General features: G+C 41.0%; 1 protein-coding gene across 1 annotated transcript in view; it reads right to left on the minus strand.

Annotated features, from left to right (window-relative positions):
* Window positions 1–11,207, minus strand: part of LOC118914679 (AP-2 complex subunit beta-like) — a 73,425-nt gene extending 62,218 nt beyond the window's left edge. The window contains 3 exon segments of the mRNA XM_057501211.1: window positions 524–629; window positions 6,222–6,281; window positions 10,889–11,207. Of these exon segments, the coding sequence (XP_057357194.1) occupies window positions 524–629; window positions 6,222–6,258 (143 nt within the window). The 5' untranslated portion in view covers window positions 6,259–6,281; window positions 10,889–11,207.
* Between the last annotated feature and the right edge of the window lie 1,055 nt (window positions 11,208–12,262).

The raw sequence follows: 12,262 nt of genomic DNA on the forward strand, positions 1-12,262 counted from the left end.
TTCAAAATGCTCTTGATATATCAACTACAAAAAAAAAGAAGAAGGAAGGGGAGAAAAAGGAGGAAAGGAAGGGAGGAAGGAAGGAAGGAAGAAAGAAAATAAAAAAACCAAAAAGACCCAATGCATTTTGTTAACATTTGTTTTCATCTTGAATTCAGCAACTGAATGTAGAGCTGTAAAGTTAAGGGTACTGACTTGAGCCAATTAAAGAACATAAGAGTTTCTGCTTCCCAGTATATTTTTATCATCTTCTAAAATTCAGGAACAGGTTTGTAACTGTGCCAGCTCTCAGGTTTTATGCTGCATGTATGCAACAAAATCAAACTATTTATTCTGCCAAAACAAGATCAAGAAAGCTTAAGCCATGAGTTAACAGAGAAGTAATTTCCCTCATGACGTTTTCAGTGGGACAAATCCATTTTCATAGGGTCTATGATTATAACAGTTGTCAAAGAAAAGCAGTAAAAGCCATAAAGTAGGATATGGGTCTGAAGTGACCAACGGCAGGGGTGACCACCCTTACCTAACATCCTTCCCCACAGTCATAGCAGCAATCACTTTCTTCACAGCCTCCTTCCTCTTTTCTTTCTTTTCATTGTTGAGTTCAGCCTTTAATTCAAAGATTTCTCCTACAAGAAAACAGAAGGGTGAGGTCCCCAAACGGGAGAACCAGAGCAGAACAGTGTACCACATAACAAGTAACACAACAACACCAGACCAGAGGCAGGGCAGTAACTGAAATAAAAATTTTTCAGTTATCGGATAGGTACAAGTCAAGTCCCTAGAACATCAACTGACCCACTGATGAGGATACCGTTTTTTAAGGTATGGCCAAAGAGGAAGGTACAATCGAGATCTGAGGAGGCACAGGAGTGGGAAAACGGATCTCCTGAAATCTTAACACCATGAGGAAAAAATGGCATCTGCGGGATCACCTCCCATCAGAACTGCAAGATCCTAGGAGAACAATACACGCAGACAAGGAAAGGGTTCACAAATCATTGTCTTCAAGCCAGAAGAGACTCCAGTTATCATATCATTCACCCACTCTCAACTTCACAAATAAAGAGCCAAGGCTCAAAGGTCACAGTGAGTTAATGACAGAGCGAGCTACCTTCGAGCTGTCTCTCCAGACTGCTGAATCCAGAGGTTCTCAACCTTGGCCACCCACTAATATTACCTGAGAAGTATTTAAAAATAACAATGCTCAGGCTCCACTCTGGACCAAATAAATCAGCATGTCAAGGAGAACTCTTAAGTTCATATTTTTCTAAGTTCCCCCAAGCGATTCTAATGCACAACTAGGATTGAGAATCACTGCTCTCTAATTAGAAGCCAGTGGGTTTTAAGGCTTCATCCTATTCAATCAATCAAACAGAAATTATAATCTTGAAGTTTCAAGAATGGTACAAACCAGAGTCATTTCTAAAGGTCCAACCTGAGTGACCCTCGGGCCCTGCACTGTGAAGGCCAGGGGAACTATAAGGCCCAGGCTCATCTATCTTCAGAAAGCTGAACCAGAAAAGAGAAGGTAACAATCCTTGCTGTTTTTAAAAGAAAGAAAATACACCACTAAGTCCATGAAAAAGTAGACTACTCCCAGTTCAACCTTCCATCTGTATGCTTAAACTCTGCTACAATAACTGCCTCATTTCCCTCCACCTTTACGGCTGCTCTTGATGTTCATTTTAACCAGACCTCATTCACCAGTTAGAAATAGTGGGGGCGGCAAACTATGTGATCTGCTAAAGCCTCTAAATGGGAAGGATGAAACTGGCAAGAAACATACAAGTTGAGCACTAAAAAGATTTATTACACAAATAGCCATGGCCAACAGGACAACCAAATCAATGTTACAAAAATCACTGATTTAATGGACAGCTGCAAAAACAGCTGAACCAGAAAAGCTAGACCTTTTAAGAGTCAGCTGTCTCTTCACCAAGTCCTCTGCTGCCAAATCCAGCTCTCTGGGTTCCCATCATTTACTTTCGGGAACTGTAAAGGACAAGCAGCAGGGTTTCAGAAAGTCTGCACTGGGACTAGCAGCAGGACTTAAAGAATCAAAACAGGATGTAACTGAAACTATTCCAACAGCATAACTTAAAGAGTATGTTCCAGTGGCAGTTCTGGTGGGCGATGTAGGAAGTAAAGGGAACTCGGTCTATCCATTTTTTTCTAAATGTGGTGGTTCACCCAGGTATGATTCAATCTGTAAGTCTTAAACTTAAACAAATCCCTGAATTAAAAAAGGTTACCAGGATCCACTGCAAGAGAAGGAAGGTTTGAGAAGTTAGGTGAGTTTTAAAATTAAACCTTTCATGTCATTATAGAATAGCTTGGTCATTAACAGAATAAATAAACACATTTCAGAATAAGAGATTCTGAAAAAAGCTGAAAATGAGTGACAAGGGACTGATGGTTTTGGGGAGATATAATTAATAAAAATAGGGAATAAGCTGGGTGGAGCCAAGGAGGGCCACTAAGTCAGACATCTATCTTGTACATACCATTAAATTCCTATCTTTTACCCCTACTCCTCCCCCTATAAAAATCTACCAAACATGGTTAGCAGCTAGCAATGGTTCTCAATCTTGGTTACAAATTAGAAAAACGTGGGGAGATTTTAAAAATCCCCCACGACTGGGCCACATCACAGACCAATGAAATCAGGATTTCTGGGGGCTCACCAGTATTGTTTTAAACTTCCTAGGCGACATTAAGGTGCAGGCAAGGTTGAAAGCCACTAGCAGCTGATACACTTCAACAACTCACTGTGGAGGTTTCTGTAATGTACCCTTACATACCTCCAAATGACAGAATAGGACTGACATATTTGTGTTTTCTAGAAAATGTTCTGGAGCTCCTTGTTCACTCCAGGCAACTATAGTATGACCTATTTTTCTTTTCTTTTTAAATAATTTCAAACTTTTTTTTAACAGTATTTTTTTTTAGTATCATTAATATTCAATCACATGAGCAACACTGTGGTTACTAGATTCCCCCCATTATCAAGTCCCCACCACATACCCCATTTACAGTCATTGTCCATCAGCATAGTACGATGCTATAGAGTCACTACTTGTCTTCTCTGTGCTATACTACCTTCTCCGTGCCCCCCACACATATATTATGTGTGCTAATTATAATGCCCCTTATTCCCCTTCTCCCTCCCTTCCCACTCACCCTCCCCAGTCCCTTTCCCTTTAGTAACTGTTAGTCCATTCTTGGATTCTGTGAGTCTGCTGCCGTTTTGTTCCTTCAGTTTTTGCTTTGTTCTTATGCTCCACAAATGAGTGAAATCATTTGGTACTTGTCTTTCTCCACCTGGCTTATTTCACTGAGCATAATACCTCCAGCTTCATCCATGTTGTTGCAAATGGTAGGATTTGTTTTCTCTTTATGGCTGAATAATATTCCATTGTGTGTATGTACCGCCTGTTCTTTACCCATTCATCTACTGATGGGACACTTAGGTTCCTTCCATTTCTTGGCTATTGTAAATAGTGCTGTGATAAACATAGGGGTGCATATTTCTTTCCAAATGGGATTGTGCATTCTTAGGGTAAATTCCTAGGAGTGGAATTCCTGGGTCAAATGGTATTTCTATTTTTAGTTTTTTGAGGAACCTCCATACTGCTTTCCACAATGGTTGAACTAGTTTACATTCCCACCAGCAGTGTAGGAGGGTTCCCCTTTCTCCACATCCTGGCCAGCATTTGTTGTTCCTAGTCTTTTCTATGGTGGCCATCCTAACTGGGGTGAGGTGATATCTCATTATGATTTTAATTTACATTTCCGTGATAATTAGTGATGTGGAACATCTTTTCATGTGCCTGTTAAATCATTTCAATCTTAAAGGGAAGTTGCAAAATTCCCCAATTGTTAATGCTGGCGCCACATTTGCTTTACCATATTTTAGATTTACATATTTATTCCCTGAATCATTTAACAGTATGCTGCAGCCATCATGTCCTTTAGCTCTAAATATGTCAGTGTATAACTCGTAAGAACAATTATCTTACATAACCAAAATATAATGATCAAAATCAGGAAGTTTACAATTGATATGTCACCATCATCTATCTTTAGACTTTATTCAAAGGTCTTGATAATGTCCTTTATAGCAATTTTACCCCTACCCTGCTGTGCCCAGGATCATACAATACATTTACTGTCATATCTCTTTAGTCTTCTTTAATGGGCAACAGTTCCTCAGCCTTTGTGTTTCATGATAGTATTTTCTTTTAAGTACAGGCTAGTTATTTTATAGAACGCCCTCAGTTTGGGTTTGTCACAGGTATTCCCTCACGATTACACTGAGGTTAAGCATCTTGGCAGCAAATTCTTAAGTGATGGTGTGTTCTCAGTGCACGACATCAAGAGACAAATGTTAATTTATCTACTGGTGATGGTAGCATGGAATACTTAAGGTGGTAAATGCCAAGTTTTGACACTGTGAAGTTACTATTTTTTCCTTTATAATTAGTAAATAATCTGTGAAAAGGTAACTTGGAGACTATTTAAATATCCCTTCCTCAAAAACTTTCACCCGCTAGTTGGTTTAGCATTCATCAGTGACTCCTGCCTGAATTAGTTATGATGATGATTTATGTGTATATACATATATATTATTCAATGAGTTAGAGTTCACCGTGATCTCTTTTTTATATGATTAAACCATCTCAAATTTGGCCAGTGGGAGCCCCTTCAAACCACATCGCTCCTTGACATGTCCCATTGTTTTTTCAGCGCTCCCCCCCTTTCTGGTACAAGATGTTATGTTCACCTAGTACTCTGCCTTGACCCTGCCCTGGAATCAGCCCTTTCTCCAAAGAATCATGACTCCTTTTAGTGGGAAATGATATTTAGAAAACAAGATCTAGGCATTTGGTATACTCTAACTTGAAAGAAATTAGGGCATTTAATAGTAACTCTATATATTTTACAGTGCTGAGAAAATCTGACTCACACATAGTAGGCACTCAATAAACATTTACCGAATAAATGAATGGAATTAATAAATCAACGTAGAAAGGCTCTGCAAAGTGTTCAAGACGAAAGACCAAACTCAGTTCAATCTCACAACAGTCAGGAGGCTGAGGCCAGTAAACATTACATGGAATAACAAAAAAGATAAATTCTGGGGCAGAAAAGCAGTCATATTTCAGCCCCTGGGGGAGAGGAGAAAAGGTACATCTGAGAAGGTAAGCTGTTGGAGAATAAGAGGAATGCTAGTTGGTACCATGCCCAGAATACTTCAGTAACTATAAGGATGACTGAATACAATAACACAGAATTCTGATCCTGAGGAGTAAGCTCAGCTCAGCTGAGGCGCACAACAGCCTGAGAAGGGCTAAACTGGCCTGCTTTTGATGGGAGGGCCATGTACATAGCACTAGAAATGAACTTTGTTATTTAGGAACAATTTTACAAAAGATGAGGGATTTGGACTTTTCCTAAGAACGCTTACTTTCTAGCCCCACAGTCATATGTAAAAACAAATGTTATTTCTCACTACAAAGATGGACGAGCTAATAAATTCAAATTTATTAATCAACAGCCTGACTTTAAAATCATGGAATTGACTCAAATGGTTCCCTATTTTAACTACAAAGAATATATTAAACAAAGCCCAAAAATGAGGTGGATCTGTATGGAAAGATGTAAAAACATCACATTTCTATGTAGTTTTGCATGGCCCCTTTTTTGTTAAAGACAGAAAAATGTTTAAACTGTAAGTATTAATATATGCATTTATATGCACAGAAAAAGACTGAGTATACACACCTAGTTCCCCTCAGGTACAAGGAGGGGAAAAAGAACTTTCATTTTTATTTTTTATATATCTATACTGCTTTAATCATATTTCTTATAAAATGTTTATTTCCAAGTAAAAAAATGAAAAGAAAAGAAACATGCTGCTTACTCTTTTCTTCTCAGATCTATCAATTTTCAACGGATCCGTGTTGGAGCCCTTCCTTTCACTAAAACATGACCTTTAAGTCAAAATGATGTACAGCACAGTCTTATCTTTAGAAACCTATACTTCAGGAATTTACTCAAATATACTTTTCTGTAGAAGCAGAAGGTCCTCAATGAGACTGTGGATGTCTACTTATCTGAAGACGTCAAGAACTTTCCACTCGTGGCAATCTTATACCACAACTTTTGAAGAATCTCAAGAGAACTCAAAAGTTCTTTGATCAGGTTTGTATACTTACCTTTCTTATTTGTTGTGAAGTACTTGGAATCTGTCATGGTTTTGGATCTTTAATGTGCACCTAGAGCAAGAAAAAAGAATTCATTTATCCAAGTTATTTATGTCCAGCAAGGCATTTGATTAATTTTAAGGACATTTGTAAGAACTTCGGTATTCAAAAATGGGTATCTTCTTATCACCATTACTCGTGATTCAATAGATGCAAAGATAAAAGAACTTAACTCTTGCCTCAAGGAGCTAATTGGGGCAAAGGCCAAATAGAATGGAGCGATAATCTGAACCTATTATGGCTTTGTGATTTTATCCACAGTTTTCTACCCAAAGCTTAAAAGACCTAAAACTAGACCTTTTTGTAAATACACCTTCAGTTAGTGACTCAAATATTTAAGATAGGGAAAAGCTGTTTTGAAAGATCTCCCCATTGTTTTCCATTCAGGAAAATATGACTTACTTTCTGCCTCAAAATGGAGTCATTCCAAAACATGTATTCTGAAGCAGTATAAGGTCTAAAGAGAAAACAGTTCTGCTACCCTACTCATCATTACAGGCAACTTTCAATGAAAGGAAGCTCTTTCAGAAAAAAAGCCTAAATTAATAGGACAGTATTCTTCCCCCAAAAGCATTTTAGAGAGGTAAACATGCTTTACACATGAATTCTTTTTTTAATCATGGTTTTCTTATTTGCAACAACCTACACTTAGCCTAACACTATTCCCAAAGAATAAATATCAGTTTACACTTAAAAACAGGGCAAAAAAAAATGTGACTGTTTTTCTGTCATATTTATAACAAAAGAGAATCAGAACTGGTGCTAAAACTTAAAAGAACATGAGTCCCAGACTCAAGGTTAATTCTGCTGTTCCATTTCCCAGGAGAATTAATCCAAGGGACACATGGCTCTACCAGTAAAACAAAAACAGTAGCAACTGGTCACATTTCTTCCTAAACAATGACACAATGTTTTCTCATTTGAAAAACTCCAAGACTTTGTCCAATGTACTTGATTTCTCTAAATACATTAAAATTTTCTTTTAATAACATTCCTTCTGTACTCAAAAATGAGTATCGTGCTCCTTATCACAATCACTACCAATACTTACTACCAAATTTAGGACAGATACCCTGGCACCTGCTCGGTACTGTTCAGTCAAAAACGAGTGACATCTGGCAAACTTGAGTGATAACACATTTGGCAAACAACAGTAAATATGGATCTGAGAGAAAAGACCTAAGCACTAAAGAAATCAGTGTAATTAAGGAAAAAGAGCCAGATAAACATGAAATCATGAAAAAAGCCTGGCTCAAATCTGATCTCTAAATGTGTTACGTGGACACTCTAAGGGAAATTAGACTCATAGGCTATCTCTTCAAGCAGCTGCTTGCTATTTACAGTCTTGGTTCTTATATAAGAATGTTTTGGTTGAACCAGAATTTCACTGAATTACCTTGTAAAAAGAAGTGAGCTAGAATTCACAAATATTATAGAATGCAAAAATTTGTTTTCACAGTATTTGTCATAACTAAAAATCTGTACCAGGTTTGCCTTATGCAATACTTTATCATAATGCCTTTCCAGCAAAAATTCAAAGAATGGTATAATTTAATCAATTCACAATGTAAACTAAATGTGAAGTGAGCAAACTGAGGAAAGGAGCCCTTCACATAAGAGACCTGGAATAAATCTGGTTACCTAATAAGTATCCAGAAATGATTACTGAGCCCACCTGGACTCTAGGCTGTTACAGTCTGTCCAAGATGTTACTATGCTATTCTAAGGCCCATGGGATCATCAACATTTAGAAGCTGCTGAAGACTTAAAACCAAAACTCTGGAATTTTTCACCCAGTTTCTTTGGAAGGCACAAGAAATTCTTCTGTATTCCAAAGCTCTCATACACACACATTAAATTCTTAACAGTTTTCACCACAATCTGTTAAACACTAAATTAACCTAGTCTTAAATCCTACCTTTATTAGCGACCCACACATTTCACTACCTCCCCTACCAAATTTCACTGTCAAGGAATGTATTCTGTCCTATTCACACTGTGAGCACAGTGCTCTTAACAAGAGAATAATGTGCCACCCACAAAATTTCAGCAAGAGCAGGTTATCAAGCAATCTTAGATCCTACATTAAGAATCCCAGCTCTTAAAGGGAGAAACATACTCTCTGAGCTCACGCTGTTGTAACACAGTAATAGTACAGAGCTTACCCATAATGACTTTATCAAGTTAGTTCCTGTCTTAAGCCCAAAAGAAACTCCCTGAAAGTCTAAACAAAAACGAATGAGAAGAGGTGGCAGTTGCAAATGCCACTGAACTGTTCACTTCAAAACAGTTGATTTTATGTTACATGAATTTCATATAAAAGTTATATTATCTATATATTTTTGAAAAACTTTGGAATACAGTTGAGAGAAGGCCTCCTCCCTATACAGATTATGTATCTAGATTTAACACAACCTACTTTCTACCAAATACAGCTTGTGAAAGTCTCTTCTCTTCCTATACTCCCTCCTTCCAGTTCTCCTAAAGAAAATAAGGCCAGAAAAAAATTAATAAGGTCTTAATTTAAAATAGGTCTCTGGGAAATTACAACTAAATTAGAGTTGGTGAGGCCACTAAACCCCTTTTTACACACAGATGGAATTTACAGCCTGGTGCTCATAGTGAAAAACTGGCCAGAGTAAAGTATAAAGCGGAAAGGTCATTCCAGCAAACTTCTATTACAAGGGTGACAGGCGGTAATCAGCTATTTCGATAATGCTGCAAAAACAAAAGTATCTTCAGTTATCATTTAGCTCATAAGAAATTATAACTGATTTCCATTTAAACATGACAGACTCCAAAGCAATTTGTTAATATTACACAGTAAGGAAAAAAGAGCAAAGCTTAAAAGTTTTACATCCAATTCTTAACTGAAATACCACTAAACTTTGGAAAACTTAAGCCTGAAAGTTAGCAAAGAAGGAAGGAAAAGGAACATACCCTACTCAATTCATTACATGTTCAGCTTGGTTCAAACCAGTGCCTACAATAGTACACATTAAAATGTGGATGTTCAAAAAAAAAAAACTGGAAGAACTGGACTTTCTTCAGTCTCTTAGTTCACAGAATGTTAGGTTTCTATTAATTTTCACCATCCAACTTTCAGTGAGGCAGTTGGAACACACTATCCTCTCTGCTTCCTTGGGAGTTTAAACTGTTCAAATACCTGCGAATAGTTCTCACTTTACTGCCACGCTTTGTCATCACTGGAATGTGTTACACGTTTTGCTGTACAGCTGCATCTCCTTCATCCACTGCTCTCTATTATTACTTTATAAATGTACCCTGAGGCTAAGCAATTGAGGTATACCAGGAAAGTAACTAATGATTTAAATTTTTTCTCATTCAGACCACCTTTTTTGTCATTCTGCCTTTTCTAAACTTACTACCTGCGTTTTTCTTTTAAACCACAGTGATTATCAGGACAGTGTTTGGCATTTAAAAAACACTGCTTTAAGCAGACAGACTCCACAAAGGGACTAGTGGTTACCAAAGGGGAGGGAGGGAGAAGGGGACTGAGGGGTATTATGATTAGTGCACCTGGTGTGTGTGGGGTCACGGGGAACACAGTTTAGCACAGAGAATACAAGTAGGGACTCTGTGGCATCTTACTACACTGATGGACAGTGACTGCAATGGCGTAAGGGGGTGGGGGGACTCGATAATAAGGGTGAATGTAGTAACCACATTGTTTTTTCTTGTGAAACCTTCCTAAGAGTGTATATCAATGTTACCTTAATAAAAACAAACAAACAAACAAATACTGCTTTATAAAATCCAAGTTTAATGAGGCATCAACACTATTTACGCTGGATAATGAAGCAGCCAAGTGAGTACACTTAAAGCCTGCCCCTCACAAAGAAGACAGCTCTGAAAACAGCATGAATAAATTCTTTGCATTCAAAGAATACGAAACAGGAAGTTCCAGTTTCTTTACCTCTGGCTTAATCTACAGCCTTTCTCAAACTAGATCATTCCTGATAAATCCAGAAAAAAAAAATCCAAGTCTGAAATGGAACCCCCCTCACTTCCCACTCTCTCACATCAGGTCAGTTTTGGAGGTTTCTCTTCCCTTCCCCCAAATGTCAGGAATTCGTCTTCTTTCCCTGGGTGTTCAAGATTCTACAGATATGTTCCTCCATTACCAGATGGGAAAGAGGAGTCCCTTAACCTTTAACTACGGGAGACGGGCGCAGATTGCCCACCAAGCGACCAACCTCTGGGGAACCCCTTTTCCCTCATGCTGGCTAGGCACGTTCCCAGTACCTCAGTGAACGACGCCAAGACGTTAACAAGGAAGGTTCTCCCCTTGGCTTCTCGCTTCTAACGGCCACACCCCTGGTCTCTGGCCCTGCTAACCCACCGCGACTCTTCGAACACATCTCCCCCCCGGTGCCCCTCAACTCCCAGCGACCACATCAGGGGAGCCCCTCTTCCCAGAAGAGCGGCGGAGTCCTTCTCTAAACCCCCTCCTCCCATCGGTCATACCCGCCGGCTCACTCCGGCCTCAACGGTCACGCTCCCAGGATCTCCTCTGCCGCGCGTGCCTGCGCCCAACCTGGGGTTCCCCTTTTCCCCCAGTGAGGGACATACCCCAAAGTAAGCTGTCTTGGACTCACCGAGGGCAAAGGCGGGGCGGCAGCTGCCTGACGGCGCAGCCAGAGAGGTGGTCTAATGGTTTCCTGCGCGTCACGATTCCTCCAGGTCTAAGCCACTGCGCAAAACCCACTTGCCAGGGACAAAGATGGTGGACAGTTACGTTTCACGTCAGAAGACCTCGCCTCGCGCGTAACGTCATGCCCGCAGGGGCAGTGCGAGCCGCAGGCTAGCGTGGGAGTGGGCCAAAGCCCCGGGCTTTGGACTGGGAAGGGTAAGGGGTCTGAAGCAGGAGTTTCAAGGCAACCAGGGGCTTGACGTCACGAAGAGCCGCTCTTCCGCTGCCCTCCTCGCCCCCGACCCCTAACTCACCAGAGGGAGCGGGGAGAGGTCGAGGGCTACACGGCGACAGCGGGCTTCAGACCTACGACGCGACGCAGCGGCCTCCCGGCCACTGACAAACGGAAGCTCCGCACTCGTTGCCCGACGCCATGACGTCGAGTAGGCGCTCTGGTCCGCCCCCGCCCCATGGAGCCAATCGCAAGGCCAGCGGAGCCGCGGGGCTGGGCCTGTGCTCTTGGAAACCGGACGATTCCCAGCTTAGGAGCCCGCCTGTGGTTCGCGAGCACCAAGCGCTGAGGCGTCCTTACTGCCCGCCTCCAGCAGGGTTTGCGTCAGAGTTAGATGCTGTTCTGGGTTGCTGACCTTGCCTGGTCTCAACACCGTAACACTGGCGCAGTAGCTTGGCCTCCTTTACTTAAGTTTGCCCACTTGCAAAGTGGGACCAGTAATGCCTACTCTATTTTGGCCTCCCTGAGAGCACCAGAGCAGTCTGGTCGGCAGAGCCTGGCGGACTTCAAGAAAAAAAAAACATGTTTTAACCATACCTTATACCGAGGGAGCTCCTTGAGAGTCCCTGGGCACGCTTCTGTAACCCGCCCATCAGCCCTGCCGGGCACGAGGCTCAAGCGGTCAGCTGATTCTCACTAGCCATGTTGTTTACTTGCCTTTCGCGATAGAAGTGACATTTTTCTTTCAAATGGACTCAGAAAAGGTCAAAAGTAGCAGGGAGCGTCTTGTCTTGATACAGACACTTCACACATGTAGGCTTCGTTCAAATGGGAGCCTAGGGCCTGAGTGTGGAGGTGAGGAGTTACCACTAGGAGCGAGTCCAGGAGGGCTTCGGGGATGGCTACAGGGCTGGCTGGGAAACAGGCCAGTTCTTGGAAGCAAGCTCCACTGGTTTCTGCCAGGGGTCCTGTGCTCACTGGGCCTCTCCGGGAAGGAAGATGTCCTCCTATCTCTGGGAAAGGTCAGAGTCCTTTCTGGTCATAACCGGTGCAGCCAAGCATCAGTGACTTGACACAAGCATCCCCTCCCCCAAAATGGAGCACAGA

The sequence above is a fragment of the Manis pentadactyla genome, chromosome 4, assembly GCF_030020395.1.
Source record: "Manis pentadactyla isolate mManPen7 chromosome 4, mManPen7.hap1, whole genome shotgun sequence".
NCBI classification, from domain to species: domain Eukaryota; kingdom Metazoa; phylum Chordata; class Mammalia; order Pholidota; family Manidae; genus Manis; species Manis pentadactyla.